Here is a 23426-nt window from a genome sequence, read left to right as displayed (position 1 = left end):
AATTTGTTTGATGATCTGAAACATTTAAGTGTGACAAACATGCCAAAAAATAAGAAATCAGGAAGGGGGCAAACACTTTTTCACACAACTGTAACTCACAATGTTTTTGTTCTGTCAGAAGCGAAGAAACAATGCCGTATATCCAGGGATTACCCAAGAACAGCCATTGAAGCAGTGGCTTGTGTGCCTGTAATGAAAACTCATGACTAATGCTGGGCCCCACCCGCCAAACAACTGACACGCACATGTGAATGCGGCTGGAAGCAGCTCCTTAAGCTTATGCTACGACTTCAGCGGCAACTTGTCTAAATGGTCAGCGGTGATCACGCGGATCACCTCGGCTCAGAGGTGGAAATGTCCGGTCAGTGTAATAAGGAAAGGATGTGGAGCAGACTTGTAAATGTACAGAGGAAGACAACTGCTGTTGTCCGACTGAAGGTTCAGTGCAGACCTGCATGAGGATGGACATTAATGCAAGTGGGGAAGATTGAGAGCAAACAGACAGCTGGGTAAACTCAAGAGTGATGTCATTAGTCAAACCTACTCTAATGGGCTACCTATGCTGACATTGTACTGTTAATGCACGACAGTCCCATCAAAGGGAGCCAAGAGGAAAAACACAATGGCACGTACAGCACCGTACTGGTTTCAGATACTCGTTTGTACAAACTGTACTTCATTCTGAGCGATATGTTTCTTCTCTCTGGTATTTTTTGGTTTGTTTGTCAGCCTTTTACTTCAATCTAACATGTTGCAACTGAAAACCGAGAGGAGAATCACAAGCGTTGATCTATTTCACTGTTCTATATTTGTCCATCATGCGCAGTCTCACTCATACTTGTTTTATATACACAGTAAGCAACAAACCCTGGCTTACAGAAGTCTGGATACTGTTAGAGAACATTGTTTGAAGCCACATTAGGAGCTGTTGTTAGACCCTGATGAAATATTAATTATCATCACATATTAGTGCATTATCCCTCAGTTCATTATTTACTTGTTTCCTTGACGACTACTGCTCTCGGGGTCCATAAAAGTACCGGTAACACGAACACAGTAGTCTTCAGCCTTCTGCCAACTTTACTTGACTTGACTGGCGAAAAAAAAAGCAAACTTGGATCACCACAAACGGCTGTTAAATGCCACAGTCGTCAAAAGGACTCGACAGCGATCAGTCAGACAGGAAGCCCTGCCACACACACAGACATTTACAAAAGAGAGAGGAAATGCTGTCCAGATATACGTACCATAAGTTTGATTGTGAGTATGTTTCCTATGCTGCTGTGTATACTACCAAGATGCTCTCTTGAGGCTGGTTCGCCTTAAATTCCCGGTGCGGAAACCCTTTATGTCAAGCAGACACGCATGCAAACAAACACGCACACACATGTAAACACACATAAAGACACACGCACACGCCCAGCTGGTGAAAAACTTGCTGCTCCGCCTTCATGGAAACAGCACAACAAGCCTGTGCTGCTCTGGCTCCACCTCCTCAGCCACAAAGCAGCAGAGCAGGCTCAGTCAGATTGGACAGTCGGACACAAAAAGACCCGCCCAATGCGCGCTGCCTGCCAGGAAAAATAAATAAATCTGCTTTAAACTTTGGGCTGGGTCAGGGCGGGTTTTGAGAGGAGGGATGTTGCAGTTTGATAACAGACACGGTGGCCTAGATCAAGATATTTGCAGGAGCAGTTATCGTCGAGGCAGAGTTGAGGAATGAAGCAGTGAAGAGGTAGAAGTCAATTTTCTGCAGCAGTGCTGTTGGCAGAGTCTGGGTGTGTCTGAGAGACTCACTGCTTAAGAATCTAGAGTGCAGAGCCACTGGAACAACTGAGACAGTGTGTGTGTGGTTGCAAAGACAAGAAGAGAGGGAGGGGGATCACATGTAGTCCAGACCAAACCCCCGAAGATAGCCAGAGCAGAGAAAAAGAAAAACTGTAAATTTAAGAAAGACACAATTGGACTTAAGACACCATAAACGAAGTGACCACCAATACAAGCTCAGGCATGTTCTCTCAGGCCTTCACAGCTCTTCAAAGTAGTCCCTGGACAACAGAACGGACAGGAAACAGCTCCTGGACAGCAGCCAAAAGTTAGAAGTTTAGAGAAAAAACATCGCCGTGCAACCTTTCCCCTCTAAGCACACGCACACCTTCAGCATTGATTAGTTGATCGTTTGGACCGCTTAAAGACGTTTCACTATTTCTCAGATAAAGCTCTCCTCACCACAAAACATGTCAAACATGTTAAAAGGACTTTGGAGAACAGCACCCCCATGTGTGCAAAATACTCATAGCACTTGGATGAAAATGAATGGAGGATTGTATGAATGACATCGGAAACTGCTGTGTCAACGTATATCGGTCTGTTGCGTTATGCTGAATGTACACAAGACTGGCATGTACTGTATGTGGGGCACATGTATTTTGACTCTGCACTTTAATACTGCATGTCCATGTGAAGCAAATGCAAAGCAAAGGAACAATGTGTTATTTATGAACAAAATCTATATTTTCAGCCATGATTAGTAAAACCGCACTCGGCTGTCAAATGCTTTTTAAGGCAAATAAACAAAGACAAAACGAAAAACTAAATACAGTGTTCTTTGGTGTCATTTGCTGTGTGTTTAGCAAAGAATTTGGCAAAACATTTATTGTTTATATTACCCAAAACTCTAGCTACTGTAAAAAAAGAAAAAAAGCATCGGTAGCATTTCTGCCAAGGCAAGGATGGCCTATCACCTTGAATAAAGATACACAGAGCTCAGAAATGAGCATGGCATGATGTGTTTTTGGTATCATCTTCGCGAGAGGAACGCTTGTTTCTAAATTCCTCTGACTTTATTCTTTTTGTCGAAAAATATCTTTCAAAAAGGACAAGTAGGTAAATCTCCTCCGCTTGTTGCACTATTTCTGGCACATCCCTGGCAGAAATACTTGTGTCTGTTTTGGGACCTATCAAAATAAATCTCGTCTAACAGCTCCGCCCTCTGCCTTTGTGTCTTTGACTCTGTGTTTTATGCACGCTCATACTGGATCCAAATGCCTTACTTGGTAACCCCTGGTAACACTTATCTTTGTTGACAACGAATGAGCTGAAGCAGACCACGAACACTCCCATCCAGAGGGATTGGCCAATCAGGGGGGTTCTAATCTGAACTTCTGTTTCTAGGAGCTCACAGGAAAACTCTAAGTGGGAGGTCGTAATGCCTCATGGTTCTTAAACTAAGTCTGTGGGAAACCACAGGACTGGTGTTGTATACTTTTGCTGGAAAGAGATCACAGTAAAAAAACTTTCACATTGAAAACTGGAAGATATAGATAGATACAGAGACAGGTGAGAACAAGAAGTTCTGAAAGATTACATTTTTTGCCTATTTGTTTTATATCTATGTGTGTGTGTTTTTTTTATATATATATATTTTTCAAATTGAATACATATATTTCTTTTAATAACTTTTGTTTTTTATTTGTTTGGTATTTCTTGCTATAGTCGACACAAAAACACTCACCGAAGAAGCGCTTTAGCACTCATCACACATTCTTTGCATCGCTGTTGAGCATAAGTGAGCAAACACCAGTGTTGTTGTCCAATGTGTTTCTCCCATTGTGTGGGCAGCCACTACTGCATGAAGATCAGCTTGTTGAGACTTGAATATCTTTATTCATTTTTGTTCAGGGTGCCATATCTTTGTGTGGTAATGCATTATAAAAATGTGCAGGTTATTGACTAATGGTGCATTCAATCATAGATTAGGTGATCAGAAGATATCACAGCTGGCCGGTGAACTGTGCACTGACCGTCTATCACCAGATCCAACCCTGAGAACACACATGAGCATCAGAACAAGGATCATTTTGACAGCTGCATTCTGTTGGGACTTCACCATGTGGTTGAGACAAAGGAATTGGGCCTGCCTGGCAGTTCAACAGCCTGACTTTAATTGAACTTTAACCTGCAGAAGGAGGATTCACAGAATCTTCAGAGGAAGAGAACGATAACTTCTACGCCCGCTCTCTTTCTATTCAAGTCGACATTTGCCGGTCGTAAGGAAGAAAATTCCCATAACTTCTGAAGAATTCCCGCTGCCATACGGAAGATTTATCGCTGCGCAGCTCACCGAACCAGTGAAGCTCCGGGTCCCGAATTAAGTACAGAATACTTGCTTTGAGTGTCTTTCCTTCTCCTTATTGTTTAAACTAACCCACACACACGTACACACACGCACATGTAGGTTGTGCTGTTTTGCTCATCTCATGTGGTGAGAAGCGCGGCCTCTATATTGCGTGCCTCATTGCTGCGTTAAATAATCGTGGCCTTGCCGCCATTTTGGTAGTTTTGCGTTAAATAATCACATACGAGATTGCATTCGCCATTTTGATATTTTTCTATCTCCTTTGCCATTTTGGTAGTTTTCTCTTTCCTCTGCCATTTTGTAGTCTCGCGTGGTGTGATCACTTAAGAGATCGCGGCCGCCATTTTGGTAGTTTCTCTCTCTTCCGCCAATGTTAAGTCTCACGTTTTTCTTTCTCTCTCGCTTCTCCCCCCCACCTACTCACGCACACACGCACCCTCACTACGTGATTGTTTGTTGATTTTAGGTAGTATGCTTGTAATTGTATAGCAGTTGTTAGTTTATAATATTACTGACTCAATCAGTATTTTTTGAAGTTTTCTGTGATTACTTTGTGCATGTGTGTTGTGATGATAGCTGTATATCGTGGCCTGTTCTCAAATTCAATCTTCACTGTTCACTCTTAATGTGGAATAGTTCTTTGACTGTTGACATTTTGAGCCAACACCAATTTTGAGACATTATTTATAGTTTGGTTATTGGTCCCTGATCTCAGGGTGGTGCCCCGTTATTACTAATATTTATTACTAATCTTATTAATTTGAATAACTTCATTAATTTCAGTGATTTCGTTTTCATACTTGCTGATAACCAAACACGCTCTTCCAGATCCCAACAATTCATTAAAAACCACTGTTCTTTAGCAGCTAACTTGTCTTTCTTTTTAACCATTAGAACACATGATTACAGAGCAGTGACTTCAGTGCATCAATACAAACAACAACAACAACAACAAAAAATCCATTGACCCCTGTGAAACTCTCCTTCTCGTGTGCATTGATATCCCCCACCCTTACCATAAGCTATAGCTGTCCTTTGCTCTGCTGCATGGCCACGTACCATCTCTAAATTTAGAACTGCACTTTCCCCCTGGTTTGTTGTCCTACCACATATCTCAAATAGGGGCGTCGTTAGGCTTATTTTAGGGGGGCTTATTTTATGGATTCCTTAAGAAGATTCCTTCCATTTCAGCCCATCATACAATATTTATCATTCGATAATTAAGATGTGCTTGAAATGTGTTTTTTTTATTTTTGTTATTCATGTTTTTTTCTCTCCATTCAATGGTATATTTGACACTGAACTAGTTCATCTTTATCTCAGTGATAGTGTCCAAATGAGCATAAAATATCACTGGTATGTAAAAACTACACGGACAACAAAATAGATGTAAATGTTGATCAAAATCTTATTCCCTTCTGCTCATAATAAAACAAGTAAACAACTCAAAAGTTGACACTGTCAGGTCCATTCTCCATTGTGTGCGGCCCCTTTAAGAGTTAGGATGTGGGAGTGACGCGGATATGAAAGCTAGTTTATCCGTCTTTCCTTTACAAGCAGGAAAATTATTTCTCTCTTTATTTGAGAAAAGTTCATATTTGAGTTGTCAAATTTCACTATGACCCTGAAATTCTGTCTCTTGTGTTATCATATACTGAATGCAAGCAAAACTACAGAGCAAAATCACACTCTGATTGAACCAATCTATGAACTGTCTGAAACAATGGAAACATGCCCCTCTCCTTGGGGCTGAGCCCCCCCTTTCTTTGAATCCTAGAAACGCCCCTGATCCCAAACAAACACAAAAAGTAGGCCCTTCCTCTACTTATCTACTTAGATTGGACCTATGTCTTACATCTGCAGAGTAAATAAGGTCAAGATATTGTTGAGACTTGTCAGCCATTTTCACTCATGATAATCACAAGCTTGCCAACATGTCATCATCAACTTTAGCTTTCCACTTTCATGTGTTTATGTGAAGCGATACCAAGAATCTGAATCATTATATCTCATTACATTTTCCAGTAAGCATCAGGCAGCCGGGTCTTCATTACTTATTACTTGTCGGGACAAACAGAACGCCAGCTTTTCCTCAAGCATGGCAGATGTAAACGGACAGCAGAACAAATGCTCAGTAGAGTTTGGTGCTGAACAACAAAGTGTCGCTGAAGCACATTCTCAGGTGAGCCCAGAGGCCTGGAAACTTTCCCAGATTTACTTTTATATAACCGACAGGACAAAAGCACTCTACTCAAGCCAAACTGACACCGAAGTGAGAAATCTGACAAGTTTCAATGAGTGCTGGGAAATAACAGACGCCATCGAGATGAACACCAACATATCTAAATATATCAAACTGGAAATGGACAGATAATATTTAGCTGTGCGGGATATGTGTAAAGAAGAACGTCTGTGTATTTATTCTCATGCGTACACAACGTGCTCCCCCTCTCTTTCTGGCACAAACACACAGCCGGAGGGCTTATTACAGAGTGCCACGTAATGAAGCATCTCATCAATACAGCTGATGGCCTCCTGCCTTTAGCCTATTTGAAACACTTTATATATTTTGCACGTATGTGGCTCCAAATAGCAGAGAGCGTTCCAGTAAAGAGCTGTTTATGACATTTGAACTTCAGTATCCAGACACCTTGTGACATATCATCACTTAACTGCAAAGGAGACAGGCTCCAGGTGGTCTTTGGTGATTTATGTCATGGTATAACAGAGGGGACTTGGTTTGTCATTTCCTGGTAGAGGAAAAGTAAACATGCACCATGTCAGACTTCCATTTGGTCAAATCAGTCAGCAGAGTCTTGAAAGCCCAACTTTGTGCTGTAGGCCGACAACAAAAACAAGCAGTACCTTTCTCAAGCTCTGTGCTTTAGTGCAATGTTGAGGTACTGTACTTGAGTACTTCCATTTAAAGCTAATTTACACTTCTAGTTCACCAGGTTTCATCGACGAATATTGTGCTTTTTATGCCACAACATTTATTTAACTGCTATACTTACTAGTTTATATTGCCAATAGTATTTTACAAACATAATCTGTAAAGACCTAACAGAAGGCGATATAAAGTACTGGTAGTTAAAAAAAATGCTGCTTACACGTGAATGAAAGTATCACAATAAATCAGTAATATAAATAATATAGAGCTCCAGATCCATGAGATAACTCTGTTGGTTCATCACTATGAGTGACACCAGTCACATTGTTTGTACATTGTCGTATTGTGACAAAAAAAAACATCTATTATAGCTGCTTTAGGTAAACAACTGAATTGTGGTATTGCTTTTACTGAGGAGAAGGACTTTAAAAACTACGTTTTACTACAAATACTGCTTAGTCCACAGTTTTAAAAAGATTGTTCCCAGTAGGTTTTGAATAACGCCGTTATGCATACTGTTAATGAGAAATGATTTATAAATCCACTGCAGTGTTGAAATAGCTGTCAATTGTACCACAGTATGTAAACACAAGTGTCAACAGACAAGACTGATGTGTACAACATCCACTCCGCTCGACTATCTTCTTGCTCCATTATCTACTTGTCATTTTTAGACTGCACTGCATGTTCAGCATAGATATGTTTTCCCATTGGTCATTTCCTGTCAGTCTAAGCCAGGCAACAGAGAGTTGTGAGGGAGGGAGGCAGACTGTTGCAGCCCGAGGCTAACATTTTTCAGCCCAAAACACAACAACAACAAAAAATCTGTTCCAAGTCCTCCTCCCAGGACACATTTGAACCTTTAACACATTGAGTGACTCAGAGCAAACTAACACAAAGTACTGACATCAGGACAGCCAGTGTAGACCTGTCACATATCACAGTCGCTTTCTCTGCACGACGTGTGAAAATGTAACAAAGGTAATGGCACTGAGGTTACAGGATATGACATCCAATTCCAAGTTGTGCAATAAAGAAATACTTAAACTTATTCCAGCTCCACACCCTTTCATATTGCTCCATCTGCCGCTGTAGCCTATCACAGGAGAATGATATTTGGGCGAGACCAACAAACTCAAACAAATACCAAACTTTATGTTTTTTTCTTTGTGAAGATAAAGGGAGGACACCTATCTTCTTTAAACAACCATCACTAACAGGAATCTATCCGTTTCCCCTGTTGATGTGGTACCTGTAGAAATGGGTATAAACAATGCAGGCCTTGTCCAAGCCTTGGTTTAATATCTCACTACCACAAAACTCACACTCTGGTTCTAATGTCACACAGGCTGACCGGGAGCCTCACATTCCAGCAGAGAGAGAGAGAGGGAGAGAGAGGTCTGACTTGGATTAGAGCCAAGACAGTTAGTCTCCTATGAATGTTTCCCCTATAAGTCCTTTGTTAAACATACAGCACAAACTGGACTAACACAACTAACAGACCAACAACTGCAAACAGCAGTACTCATACGTGTAGCTTTGGAGGCTGACTTACATCAACAAAACAAAACACACATGGATACTTTTGGATTAGTTGCTTAGCACATACAATGGCACAAGCAGACACACATAGACATACACGCACACACATCTGCACACACCTGCTCCTCCACGGACACATCCTGCAGGGCCTGGCCGTCCCGTGGGCCTCGGAACCAGGTCAATATCTGGCCCATGTTGGCTGAAAGTGCCTCCGAGCGTGTCTGTGTGCGAGTGTTTGTCTATGAGCCTCTGCCTTGACTGTCGGCTTGCAGCATGTTTCCAACTCACAGGGAACGGAGGGAGGGAGGGAACGGAGGGAGGGACCCAAGGGGGGGCGTGGTCAGAGAGCAGAGGGGGAGACAGCTCAGATCTTAAAGTCACAAGAGAGGCCGGGCTGTAACTCTCTGGGCTATAAGGGGAAGTGAGCTGACCGTGGACTGACACCCACCTGATAAGGGGCCACATCGGAGCTGCTTCTCAGGGAAACAGATACTGCTTTAACACACACACACACACACACACACACACCTGCATAAAAACATGCCTGGGCAGGTGTGTAAAACAATTTTTCGCAGTGTACTGAGACAATATCCGAGCCACTTATCAACGAGCACACACCCAGATGTGTAATGCGCTGGCCTTGAGCACACATGTATAGAGACACATGCTTGTGTACACACTTCTTTTGTGCATGCAGCAATAAAAGAAGGCTTGTGCAACCGCCCTGGCTGCCTAATTGCCTATGAGAATTAAAGGGAGGGGCCAGACTTTAGTTTTTTTAATACATCTGCGTCAAACAATCTGTCAAGAGAGACAAGACCTCATCATATGTTACAGTGAGATCATCACCTCTTGAGGATAATAGCAGCAGGGAAGGATATCGATTGGTCTCCATGTAACCAGGTCACAACGATCAAGCGATAACCACTGGCTGAGCCAATAGAAGACCGTTATCTCTGGCAAAAGGAGGGGATTTCATCATGATTCTGTGCATCAAAACAGCTCGGGCGGACGCAAAAAAAATATTTGGGAAACCAGAATTTAGGGAGTGTTTCTAAGACCACATGACTAACAGATTTACTGCTTAAAGCATGGGTGTTGACTTTCTGAACCTTTTCCTCCCATACTAAGAGAGACGCTTTACTTTGAACTGTATTTGAACAACATGCAGAAGTACAGAAGTGGAAGGACAGCATTACATTCAATACTACCTTCTTTGAAAACACAAACACATACTGTGCAGAAAAAGTATATTCGGGTGTATGCAAAGCCATTCCTTTGCTACCATTGTTTTCACATGATTTACAGAGGAGGCAATGGGAGTGCCAAGTGCAATTCCAGTCATAGCTCTGAGGCTTTACCTCACCTGTATTGTGCGTTCCTTTGGCCAGTTCTTGGGTGGGGTGTGCAGACAATACAGCCTTTGAGTGAGTCACTGGCATGGAACCCGTGTTTTAGTAGCACAGCTCAGCAAAATATGGAAACGATGTACCGTACTATTAGTACAAACTGGCCAGACATGGAACTCCTGTTTGTGCAGCACACAGGTTGAATAGTCACTAAAACTGAATGTCCAGGTGGAGTTGTGAGATCTTCCTTAACTTTACATGCCACATAGAAGGGTTTAAAGACACCAAAGACAGTTCACTGGCATCGCAACATGTACAATTATTGCAGGTACAAAATTATACTGAAACTGAATGACAAATAAACGTCCAGAAATCCACTCAGAAATCATAAGGAGTTCCTTTTAAATCCAGAACTTGTCTGAGAATCGTTACGTTTTTTTCCTCCAGTATCACAGCAATGCTACTCACATGGTAGTTGTCTGTACATTCATGGGTGCATTATGTACACAGGAACTTCTAGTAGCTGATTCAGTATACTTTTAATGGTGCCAATTTGACTAAAACCAAACACTGCAATACTAAGACTCTCCTCTACATAAGCATATCACCTACAGATATCTACCCTGTGCTGAAAGCCTGTGGGCATGCAGGCAAAACATTTAATTAAATTGTGGTGATGGAGGCAGGGTTTGTCTGAGAGCAAGCCTACAATGTCAGACTTTTAAAACCTCAGATGTATTCCGTCTGATCAGCCAGTGTGTTCACACACGCAAAGGGAATGAAGCCATACAAGTTTGCTTTTCTAACCCTTCTCTGTACCCGATGAATTACAACAACAAAAAAAGAAAAACGAATGCACACAGTCTATGGTACAGCACAGCCCTGCAGTGGTACATTTCCAGTCAGACCAGTGGCGGGCCTTGCATTTTATACCTAGGCCTTCACTGTTGTCCTGCAGCTGAAATACCTCCTTATAACCACATGATGGCGCCACAGTTATTATTAGTTTCTAAGGCTGTAACTATGTACTAGTAAATGTACGTACAGTTCGGTACGAGATTTACAATACGTTTGAAAAGTACTAGAGCGATTGGAAAATGCAGAAGCTTATATTCAGGAGAATATAATGTTTTCTGCACTCATGGAGGACAATGGTTCTCAGCTGGTCTGGCTGTGGGACCCACCATCACTCCTTAACGACAAGCCCAAAGAGATTATTTTAGGATTTCACTTTCACAACACAAACATTGAATGTACTGCTCTGCAATGTCTTTCCTCGTCTCAGTCCCCTGTGTCATGGTGTGTGGTACATGCCCATATTTAATTGGCTGAGCTGCATCACGTGATGCGAGTCACTACCGACAGCCTGTGCCGTTAAGTTTCGTTTCACGATAGTCACGTGATCGCCCACTGACTAATCACAGCACACTCTGCACCTCGCGGGAGAGCTACACATGGACACTGAGCTGCATGTAATGCTGATGTCATTATAGGCCGGCTCGCAGGCGCTGACACGTCAAAGAATACGCCCAACATGTCAAACTAAAGATCTGATTGGTTGAACACTATGACAATCAACAATATTGTCCCCATTCACTTAATACTGCACATGGATGCACTTCAGAGTGTGCAGGCCTGTTGCTCTCTTCGTACCTAGAGACACAGAGGTGAAATCTGATTGGATAAAAGCTCTACTTAAAACAAGTTGCACTGGAAGCAGAGCAACTGAGGAAGACAGGAGCTGTGCAATGAGAAAATAAGATAATGGGGAAAATATTATTATAAATTATAATACATGTAGTGTATTTAAGAAAAATTATTAAATTATAAAATAGATATAGCTTTGTGATTCTGTTTAGGCCAGCAGAGAAGGCCTTGCAGGCCCTGACGGCCCGCCACTGAGTCAGACACACCTTTGTTAAATGCCAAATGACCCAGCCTGTAAATCTTAGCTGCACCAAGGGAACCAAAAAGATATGTCTTGTGTTGCAACCTCCCAAAGACCTAAAAGGACTAATATCACTTGTGTGACATGTGACTTGAGATTTGCATAAAAAAAGATTGAGTTTAGTGACAGGAACAAGTGACACTTCAACCTCAACGTTTACAATAGTAGCGCTAAAGTTAGTTAAATATGAGTGAAAATGAATGAGGAAATGGACAGATGTTGTCATCAACATGTTGTCAGTGCCACATAAGTGAACACTGGCAACTCTGCCAAACTGGCCTTCTTCTTTATATTTGGACCCATGCCGTACTACAGTCACCACTATCTCCACCGCTGCAGTTCAGACGTCTACAAACTCTGGCCATCACCACCCAACATACTGGCTCAACTACGTTCCTGAAGACAATAGAAGGCTTCTGCTCCAGCTAGCCAGGAATTGTATGAATGCTTGACACCTTTACAGGCACTTGCAGATAGATAACCTTTGCAGAATGGTGTGAGTTGTCACTTTTAAAAACAGATGAAGACGGATTACCAGTAAAGATAAATGTTTTCTCTGGTAGAGATTTGGATTTACTGCACCTCCTCATCAACATCGGCTGGTGTACGGACAAGCAGCTCTTATCTGACAAATCAGCATTTAGCAAGCTCAAACGTGCCTGCACTCAGCAGAGGGAGACAAACAGACTTTCTTCCACCTGTACATGAATACTGTAACCAAGCATTGGCCTTTCACTTCAGAACAATAGGCACAGCTCTACTGTTACGCATGTTACGAAAAATCTCACTTTTCCTTTTTGGGTCTTAAAATTCTGATGGCCACCGAAATTAGAGAGTTTGTTTTGTTGAAATTATCAAAAATATCCAGCCTATTTAAAACCTTAAATTAACACTATAACAGACAAATAAATCTGAATGGGATCCATCCCACATTTAGGCGATAATAATCCCTTCTAAAGTCACTCTTGCAAGATCCTGCCTATGTGGGGAAAATTCAATAACTTGGTTTCAGAGAACATCCATGAGTCAGCAGGAGGATGTTGAGTCAGTACCTTGCCCTAGCAGAACCCTGCAGTGGGATAGCAGGATGAAAACCTGCTACTATGATGGACTTCAAGTGGGGAAGCAGCTGCTCCTCCTTGCTACACACACACCCACCCACACACACCAACTTGTTAGCATAACTGAAATTCAATGGAACGTCTTGTACAGGAAGCAGTGAGTTTTAACCTATTGTGTTGATGGTTTATTCATCTAACATCTGACGAAAAATGTTTCATGCACAGGTCTCATCATTTTGTTGTTATTCTTGCTTTTCCAACATGTTTATGAAAGTCTAATGCTAATAAAAAACAAATATACCACATAGCATTTGATTAAATGTTGGTATTTGTGTACGCAATGATAACTGCATGTGATTCAAATAACACATTTTATTCTGACTTAATGTTCAACATGAATAGTTTGGAATGAGTTGAAACTGTGGCAAGACACTGCAGCCTATCTCAGTTTAAACAGACACACCCTCATATCTAAACAATGTGTGTGTGTGTGTGTGTGTGTGTGTGTGTGTGTGTGTGTGTGTGTGTGAGACAGAATATGGGCAAAGCCTTTACAATAATTCATTTCATTTCAAAAGGTTGCTTTGTGCAGCCAATGCCAAGTTTTGGAGCGCATTCAGCAAAGCTGGAACACTTTCAGACTTGTGTTGGTTTAATTAAACAATAAATGAAGACAATCAACGTCTCTTCAGGTGCCAACTTTTAAGCCGAGGGCTGTTTAAGCGTTTTGAAGAGAGTTTCAAACAGTAGAGAGAGAGAGAGAGAGAGAGAGAGAGAGAGAGAGAGAGAGAGAGAGGTGTGTGAAAAGTTGCAAATGTACTCACAAGACTCATCCAGTATGCTGCGTACGCCATGAGGGATTAGGAGTGAAGTACAACACTGCCCTGAAACAAAGGTTCTTCCCTGCACTGCCACTCTCCTGTTCTCACTTACAGATCTTGTCAATCATGCCTTCCCAAACAGTGAGAGCCACTCCCCACGCACTACTAACACTTCCCTCACTTTCTTTGTCTGCACTGTAGCCCTCTTCTGACTCAATCACCCAATTAAAATGCATTGTTTTCTTGTGGGACGTCTGACTCTTCCGCATCGCCAAAGAAGAATCAAGCACATACCCGTGTATATGTATCACAGTCCCCTCCCCTCACCATTCGCATATTTCCATGGAAGGAACTTGATACTTCTATTGTGATTGTTTCTAGCTTAACTGCTGGGGGGGGGTTGGCCATATGGGAGAACCACACAAATAGCTTCTCGACTGTTGGCAACCACTGATGTATCAATTGACCGATGATGTTGACTTATATGGACATGGTTATAATCGATGCAGCGATCAAAGATACATGTCACAAATCATAGACTATGTATCCTACTTGTACAAGTGTATTACAATTAATATGCATGTCTGGAAACGGCTAACATTGTTGTCTTTGCGTTAACCACTTTGTGTGTTTTGGAGATTATTTGCATCTGTAAACACATCCTAAACTTGTACGATCACTTTGCTCCGTGTGTGCCGTGCAATAAACTTACTTCGTCCGCCTCCTTTGGGTTTTTGTGGTGGCCATGGCTTCGTCTCTTGTGTGGCATCTTCAGAACACGGGTGGATACACTCTTTAAGTTGCCTTCTGCGCCCTCAGTGCTCTCTCTGAGGATCTGAGTCTACGGGCTGATCTGCCCCTTGCAGCAAACGAATTTGCCCCTCCCGCTCAGAAAATTTTCGTCTCTGATGATGGATCAAACGTGTGCATACACAAATGTTTTCGCAGTGCGCGCGCGCGCGTGTGTGTGTGCAGCCTATGGAGTTGCAGTAACTGAGGTCTTGTACTTTATCAGGATATTTTCGAGGTTGTTCAGCTACAGTGGTCGACACTAAAATACAGATTTGACCCAATTGTGATCGTATTGAATTACGAGAGAGAGAGAAATGCGGTGTGTGGGTCCACACACACCGCATTTACTGCGCGACTCAGTGCATGTGAATAGATAACCATGTATCAAATCTACATGCAACACAGGAAGAACCGACATTCAAACTGGATTCTTTTTTTCACATAACGGGACACGCCCCACAGACCAGGGAAGAGTTGACTCACCGCCGATCTTGTGCTTTTTCTCTCAGGAACCTGGTGCGTTTATTTATTTAGCACAACGCTGCCCTCTGGTGGGAAACAGCGGGACTGACATCCAATCAACAGCAGGTTTAGCAGCAGCAGTTTATGTTATTAATTTAAATCTGCAAAGTAACTAGTTACATAAATTCTCAAGTGTATATATAGTGCAGCAAAAAGTACATTATTTCCCTCCTAACATGTATTGCAGTGGAAGTAGCAAGCAAAGGTGCCTCAAAGTTGCAGTTAAGTGCAGCACTTGAGTATGTATGGTTACTTCTACAGTCATATATATCTATATAATAAATGTGTTTATAAATGTGTTAGATTTCAACATAACTATCCCTGTGTTTCTTACCATAGCTGTTTTTTTTCTTATCAATATAAGGATTACTTCCAGCATGACTAGACCATATATTTGAGATATAGATTAATGACATGTGTATGATGCTGTCTGTTCAAACATATTCAGCTGTCAGAACAACTGGATTGATTGACATGTGGATTCATGCAGTATCATGGCAGGTTGAAAGAAACAGAGGACACAAACGGAGGCACTACAGAAAAACCAATTCAATACTGATTGGCACACTTCCTGTGCGATCGGCACACTTCCTGTGCGATCGGCACACTTCCTGTGAGCACACTGACTTGTCCTTTGTCGTTTATCTGTTTCTGGTACAGACAGCTCTGATGTCGGTGAAACAGGGTGGATGAAAGTGATGACTACGTCTGACCCCTGATGGTATCCATCAGTCTGATGCCCTTCAGAGACACAGTCCATCTGTCCTGATAACAGTACGAACCCCGTCACATCCCCTCAGAAACCAGCAGTCTGTCACCTGCGAAGTGATGCCAATCTGGTTGACTCCAGAACGGCATTTTTACAGAATCTTCTGATAACTGATGACATTTGTACAACGTTGGTTGAGCTTTGTTGACATGAATGAATGAGACGCTTCTTAACCTTTGCTACTTTTCATTCAGGTATTATTTAGATGTGCAACAGCTATGCAGTCTTGTAGACTGAATAAGCTTCTGCTGCTCCTTCACTAACAGACTACTGAATACAGCTGGTACAACAACATTACCACTATCAATTGCTAAATACTGTATGTATATTTGATGTATCTGTAAATGTATGTGTTTATATAAATTTATGTTTGTATTTTCTTGTTCTACTATCTAATTTATATATTTCTACTCTGTTTTGAGTAGTTTTTTGTATTATATTTTCTGGCTTGTTTACTGGCTTGTCTGTGTGTTTTGAAATTTTCTATATCAAATGTATTGCTATCTCTAAATTTAGCAGCAACAATCCTTCTCTTCTCCTACTAAATGTATTAAATAACTATGTGATTGTGATCTTAAAGCATATTTTTACTCCACTATTTACAAACTTGAATGGCTTTTGTTCCCTCTCTTGAACCTTGATTTTACCCATAAGCCTACATTTTTAAGTTTCCACTCTCTTTGACAACGTAAAGTATATATTTAGTGTCTGCTCCTTAAAACATAATGCTGCTTTCATCTCAATATGAACCTGCATGTTGTGAGGGCTGCAATATGTGAGCCAACTGAATATTACATGATCACATCTCTGCAGACTTTGGGATGTAAACCAGATTTTAAAGCACAGTTCATTGTGTTTGATCGCATGTTTTTATAAAAATGTCACAATTCTAAGCAAGTTTTATTCCAGTTTAGCACCAATCAGAACATCATGAAATAAATCCATCTCACACAATTCAACATCCGCGTTCTACCGATCTTATGTTATTGAAACTCTTGTTTTCTGGTTCGTCACACGGTTTCTGTCTGACGGCCACGGCGACAATTAAGATGACAAAAGGACAGGGGGTTGGCATGGCAACCCCCTGTCCTTATTGAGTGTCACAGGCGCCACATTTCACGGGGTTGTTGGTGTGACATGGGAGTATATCAGTCCCATTCACTGGCGTTATGCGTCTCTTTTTATTCATAATCATGTTAGACTACAGTGTGCTGCTGCATGACCTCAGTTTAATTTGATTTGTATGTAATTGTATCATTAAACCATTTGAATGTTATGTCTTTGGAATTTGAAAATGTGCTAGATCTTGAAAAACTGTATATAATATACACACAAAACCAGACGATGGCGTATCAGTAACTAATTGTGTAAATTGCCAAGAAACTACAAAATACTGTAATTGTCACTGAACCATTAATGAACTGTGACATCAGAGGGAAGTGCAGTTGAAGTCTTTACATCTATTTGTCACACCTAATTGATTTTGGTTGAGTTAATGCCAGCAGTTGATGTAGTTCCATCTGCGTCATCCTCCACCTAAAAGCAGCGGCTTTCCTTCACCCTCTGGAAAAACAATTAGCTGAAGAAACACGCTTAGACCTCTGACCTCATTTGACGGAGATGATGCAGGTATCGCTTTTGTCTGTAGGTGTGTGTGTGTGCGTGTGCGTGTGTGTGTGTGTGTGTGTGTGTGTGTGTGTGTGTGTGTGTGTGTGTGTGTGTGTGTCCTCAAGGTGGAATAAGGAAGCCTGGATGAGTGCACTCAGACCCCTGGAGTGAAATACACACCCTTGCAGCTCAGCGATAAGGACAGAGGGTTCTGAGAATCAATGAAAACAGTCAAAAATTCACTGCCCTGTAATGAAACCAGGATCTCCCGCAATGAAGATCGTCCATCTTGTTAATATCTCTATGACTCTTCACCTGTGAGTTTCTGTGTGACGGAGTGAGTGCCTCGGTCAGAGCAAACAGATGTTGCTAGGTAATCGTGGATTATACTGCAGATCTGGTGCAGACCTGTTTGCAAATTGCCAGGTGACCTAAGGTATCAGTCATCATCAGTTCTGACAAGTTGAACCCACAATGACTTATACAAGCTCAGTCTTTTCCACAAATATTGTGCTTCTGAATTATACTGTCGATTCATTTTGTATAAAAGTGCTCTTATTGTTGTGTTTGTTTGTATTTGATCAATACAGTTTGTCTGGTATGAACCGCATCTACACAACCCATACACATAACATCGACTCTTACACCAGCTTTATCTTTGGATCATTGTACACCTGTGAAATCAGAGCACACTGATCCACTGTTTGCATCAGTAAAGAAGTCAAACAGCGTCTGATGCTGGCAATATAACTGTCGAACAACTGCCCATAAACACTGTTTGATTTAGGTGGACAAAATTACAGAACACATCCTACATTTTACAATGAAAAAACAGTGGACATCAAATGCAGATTTTTTTGAATGAAGGACAGAAAATAAAATAATAAAACCCACAACACCCGATGCTGTTTACCTATAAACGTCAAAGATGTGGTTGTGGAAAAAAGACACCAAACAAAATGATACAAAAATCCCAATGCTGCATGATTGCCTCTTTAAAAACTGTGTGTGTGTGTGTTACACTATATATACACAACATACAGTGATAGATATTGTAGATGGATGACATATTTGTGTGCAATTTCCCATATCTATAATTTCTGTAACATTTTCAATTGACATTTTTATTTCACATCTACAAATATTGCATTGTGTTTGTGTACATATTTCACATCCATCCGATATGTCTGATAATGTGAATATAGCTTACAGCGTAAAAATGGGCTTTTGCAATTTCTGTGAAATTAAAAGATAACCTTTAGAACCACTTAGACCTGAATTAGTATCATTATTATTATCTTGTTTTTTGTCTTCTTGCTGTTTAGTTTTATCTTATCATTGTTTTCTTTTGTTTGATGTTACCTCTTTTGGAAAGCAATAACAGTGAATTACAAAGGAAACATTCTTAAAAAACATTTTGGATTTTTTTTTTTTTACTCCTTTGGTATTAGGCTACTACTTTTCTTTCAGTACAGGATGTGGATACTTCAATGCTTGTCTGTGATTTAGATACATGTAATATAACTGAGTGAGTTGCATCAGAAATAAACGTCTTTATCATTATTATTATTGTTATGTATTGCTGTGATAGCCTTCTCAGCTGCTGCAGAGACCCATTTCCCTTCACATCCCAGTGTTTGGTTGCAGTGGCATCACCTGACGACAACCTGCGGTGAGAGCGCGGAGCTGTCCGCGGTGCTGAAACGCATCTCTCTCTCTCTCTCTCTCTCTCTCTCTCTCTCTCTCTCTCTCTCTCTCTCTCTCGCTCTCTCTCTCTCTCTCCTGGCGACGTGGACACGTGAGCCTGAGGCCGGAGAGAAAGATGTGTTGTTGGTTGAGACAGACATTTCATTCATTTACCGAAACGCTTCGGCACAAAACTACAAAACATTGAGGATACAGTTGAAGGATATCCGCCTCATGATAGACGTGTATAAGTATAAGCACTGTTTAATAAGGATTCGTTTTATTGTTGTCTTTCTTCCCGGTGTCTCCTGCAGCTCCAGGGACAAACGGGGATATTTTTAGTCGGATCTCCTCCTCCCTCTCAGACTTTCTCCCTCAAGGACTCGAACTCTCATCTTAGCTAAGGTAGACGCCAAACTGACGTCAGAGCACCCGTAATTTGACGTGTGTACACCCCCCCCCCCCCCATGACGACCACACACACACACACACACACAATGCACACACCAGCCCTCCCCGTCACTAGTATTTCCTCTCCTCGGCGAACCAATAACGCGCAGTTTCTCGTCCGCTCGATCTCAGCCAGCTCTTTCTTTAGGAATTAACAGAAAACAAGGAGATTCATTTGTAGTCACCACGAAACATTTATACCTCGGAGTTGTGGCTGCTTTATCGGGAGCATTTAAGCTATTTGTACAGATAGATATATATATATATTTATTTATTTATTTTCTCATCTGGTTGAATTTCCTCTGAGATGGAAGTGAGATGTCATCCAGCGGTGATGTGTTGTGTTTTCGCCATCCTCTTCCCCACGGGTGCCCGGTCGCTGGAGTCCACTTACGGGGACAGGCAGTACCTGAACGAGTGGGCAGTGGAGATCCCCGGCGGACTGGCCGCTGCAGAGGGGATCGCCAAAGAGCTGGACTACAAACTGGTCCGACAGGTAGGCATTAATGTCCCAGTGTTTAGACTTGAGCAATAAAAGCGCTTAATTATAAATATATTATAATTATAATTATATTAGATAGGTGTGTGCTGGCTGTTTTAATGGATATTTTTTTATTTGGCGTGATATCAAAGCAAACTGGGATCTGAATAATGTCTCGTTTTAATATCAAACACCTAATTTAACAGCAACCCAACAGAAACCATAAAAGCAAAATGAATCATGAAACGGTCTACAATACCAGCTGTGGAGCCAGGCAATAGCCATATCAATTATCATACTTTGCTTGATCAAGCCATCAGAATGGAAACTCCTTCCTTTTATGATTGTCCTAAAGCACACAGTACATTTTCAGGATTGAATCAATCTCTGACTCACTGTTTACACACTTCTGATAACTCTGGTTTTCATATCCATGTTCAGTATAGGGCCCTGTTTTTTCCCCAGCATTTCAGACTGACTCATGCAGTCTTCTCCTAAACAAACACATTAGTCATCATAAGGACAGCGCATTAATATGAAGCCTGTGTAGCTCTGAACATCAGCGGCCAATGATTAACTGAGCTGTCTTGGATAATGAGGCTGTCATCTTCAGCTGTGTCACAAACATAATCACACATATTTTCAGTTTTTATATTGCATTACATTCATTCAGAGGACACTTTTTATCCTTAGCGATTTACAATGAAAGCATCAGCCTCCAAAAGAACAAGAGCTAGATCTCATCAAAATAGTAAACTAATTGACACATCGCTTAGCATCAGTCCATTATGTGGATATAAAATGCTTTACTTTCCCCAAAGATGCATGTAAAGAATTGGCAGAAAAGCATTCACACATGTAGGTCCCATTGTGCTGTTTTTACTATTTTATATTTGAATACATGAAAATAAAACTTGTAAATACTGTATGTCTGCTAGTAATCAGATTTCTAAGTACGTATTTTACCCTTCACTTCATAGAAAAACACCACACAGTGTATCATAGATAAAATAGAGGCAGACATTTAGATGTAACAGTGTAGTGATGACACCGTCTGAGTTTTTTTTTGTTTCTCCACCAAAAACTGAATTCCTGAGGCTTTTTGTGAGACATAATAATGTTTCTAGACCTGTACGACAGGCTTCAGCGACCAGATGGCTGGTATTATGTCATTTCCTATCTGTCTCTTGCCTTCCTCTGTGCAGATCGGGGCCCTGGAAGACCATTTCTTGTTCAAACACCGCAATCATCCTAGCAGAATGAAACGAAGCGCCAGCCACATCACCAGGCGGCTGTCGGAGGATGATCGGGTGAGTGGCCACTTTCCTCTACTGACTTGTCGTGCTCTGTGCGCGATCGTTTTGGTCTCATTGTAACGGCCGCCTCCTCTCGTCTGTGTGTAGGTGCTGTGGGCAGAGCAGCAGTACGAGAAACGTCGCAACAAGCGAGCGTCCCTCGGGGAGTGCAGGGACTGCCCGGTGGATAAGCTGTTTGATGATCCCATGTGGAACCAGCAGTGGTACCTGGTGAGTCACCACTAAGGCTTGAAAGTGATTCACACACAACACAAAGCAGCAGATTAAGCACTGATAGCCAAAGTACATGAGGAATTCAACAGGTGGCTCAACAATTAATCTAGTTTGTGCTGGCTTAAAGATGCCTTTTTTTAGAAACATATTTGAACACTGTGGACTTTCCAGAGCTCCAAAAACAACAGATTTCATTCGATATCCCCCTACTGGTCATATGTTGTGTACTTCTGTTGTGTCTGGTTGAACCGCCTGTTTGCTGTTAAGCTGGTCTGTTCTCCAAAACCCTGTGAGTGCTGGACAGCTCCACACTGTTCTCTGCTCTGTCCTCACAGCGACCTCATGCCTCCAGCGTCCAGGCCACTCAGTGTGTGTGTGCGAATTATACCTATTATACAGCAACATGCATTTGTACGCGCACAGGGCTGTTTCAGTAAGTTTGCATGCACGCATGTGTGTAGAAATGCACAAAAAGCGGGGAAACAAAACATGAAAGTGGTGTAACAATAGCACGCTATCGGGCAGCTCTAGCCAAAAGAGCCATTTGCTAAATTGGTAGAGTAGTCCGTGTGGAGATGAGAGGAGTGGAGAGACTATAATCCAGCGGGATGGAATAGAGTAGAGCCGTGCATTAAGTCCCAATTTACCCTGAATGGGATGGTTCAGTCCATTCTGGCAAAGTAGTAGCAGAGAATAGACTGTCACAGCTGTGCATCCCCTGCCAGATCCGTTACTTTATCCTGAACGTAGGCTGACCCCAAAATCTTTACTGATTTGAATCATTAATCTTGAACTCTGCGACTGTTCCGTTGACCACAGCACGTACATACTACAGTGGATACAACAGTGTTTCTGGGTGCTGCTTATATTTTCTATTCTTACCAGATCAAATTAAATACATTAAAACACAAGTTACTCCATTAGGGCTGCAACTGCAGATGATTTTTCGATTAAATTAATACGTTTTTATAATATGTCAGAAAATATTGAAAATAGGCAGTCCAAAGATATCTAATTTATGATGATGTGAAATGGAAAAAAGCAGCTAAATTGATTATTAATCAATGATTAATGCAATTAACCAATTATCAAAAAAGTTGCTGATTTCTGTTGATTAACTAATGTATTATTTATGAATGATTTAAACACCATAATCAACTGTAATATGTTGCTGTGATGCCAATACTGTACATTCATACCAACACAGAACAATGACCATTAATCTGATTTAATTCATAAATCAATAAAAAAATAAAAAAATAAAAATTCAATGTGTGTGTATCTTTAAATAAACGGTAAGCATTCAGAATAGAGAGAGAGAGAGAGAGATTCACATTACGTTCTCTCAGCTTCCACTTCTACGCACCTGCGCTAACCGACCATGAGTCACACGCTTGTGGGGAATAAGAAACAAATTGAGATGAATCATTTTTGCCGATGAGAGATGATGGCACTAATGGAATTGGCCTTAAAGTGCCGCTTAGTGTATTTCCACATCACTCTGTGCCTGTGTCACAACAGGAGCCACATAACAGTTCATACAAAGTATCATTATTCGCTCTCCTTGTCTGTCCAGCAAGGACAAAACTCAGCACACAAAAATAGCTGGAAAGAAAATAACATCACAGCCACAATGCTGTGATGTTATTTTCTTAGCTCCAGTATTTGCAAATGTTGACACATGACGCCGCGATGACATCAGAGTGAGGGTGGAGCTGTGTGACGGAGGCACGGAGCCTGATAATTTAATCAGGGAGTGACTCATACTTGAAGCTTGAAATTCCTCCTGCCAGAGAGAGAGAGAGAGAGAGAGAGAGAGAGAGAGAGAGAGAGAGAGAGA

At 41.5% G+C, this 23426-nt stretch overlaps 2 protein-coding genes across 21 annotated transcripts in view; one reads left to right on the top strand and one right to left on the bottom strand.

Annotated features, from left to right (window-relative positions):
• Positions 1–14689, bottom strand: part of cast (calpastatin) — a 38102-nt gene extending 23413 nt beyond the window's left edge. For 2 of the 20 annotated variants that reach the window (XM_031868319.1, XM_031868576.1), the window contains exon 1: positions 8690–10999. In XM_031868319.1, coding sequence (XP_031724179.1) covers positions 8690–8764 — 75 coding nt within the window. In that variant the 5' untranslated portion in view covers positions 8765–10999. Of the gene's footprint in view, positions 1–1247; positions 3380–8689; positions 11000–13752; positions 14022–14461 lie in introns of those variants that run through there. The other 18 variants (XM_031868154.1, XM_031868839.1, XM_031868664.1 and 15 more) reach the window with 15 other exon arrangements.
• A 4949-nt stretch (positions 14690–19638) lies between these two features.
• Positions 19639–23426, top strand: part of pcsk1 (proprotein convertase subtilisin/kexin type 1) — an 11958-nt gene continuing 8170 nt past the window's right edge. The window contains exons 1-3 of the mRNA XM_031851775.1: positions 19639–20072; positions 21263–21367; positions 21461–21583. Of these exons, the coding sequence (XP_031707635.1) occupies positions 19884–20072; positions 21263–21367; positions 21461–21583 (417 nt within the window). The 5' untranslated portion in view covers positions 19639–19883. The remainder of the gene's footprint in view (positions 20073–21262; positions 21368–21460; positions 21584–23426) is intronic.

The sequence above is a fragment of the Anarrhichthys ocellatus genome, unplaced genomic scaffold (assembly GCF_004355925.1).
Source record: "Anarrhichthys ocellatus isolate YVR2014 unplaced genomic scaffold, GSC_Weel_1.0 scaffold1, whole genome shotgun sequence".
NCBI classification, from domain to species: Eukaryota; Metazoa; Chordata; class Actinopteri; order Perciformes; family Anarhichadidae; genus Anarrhichthys; species Anarrhichthys ocellatus.
The sequence above is the reverse complement of the archived record's forward strand: the minus strand, read 5'-3'. Positions and strand labels throughout refer to the sequence as shown.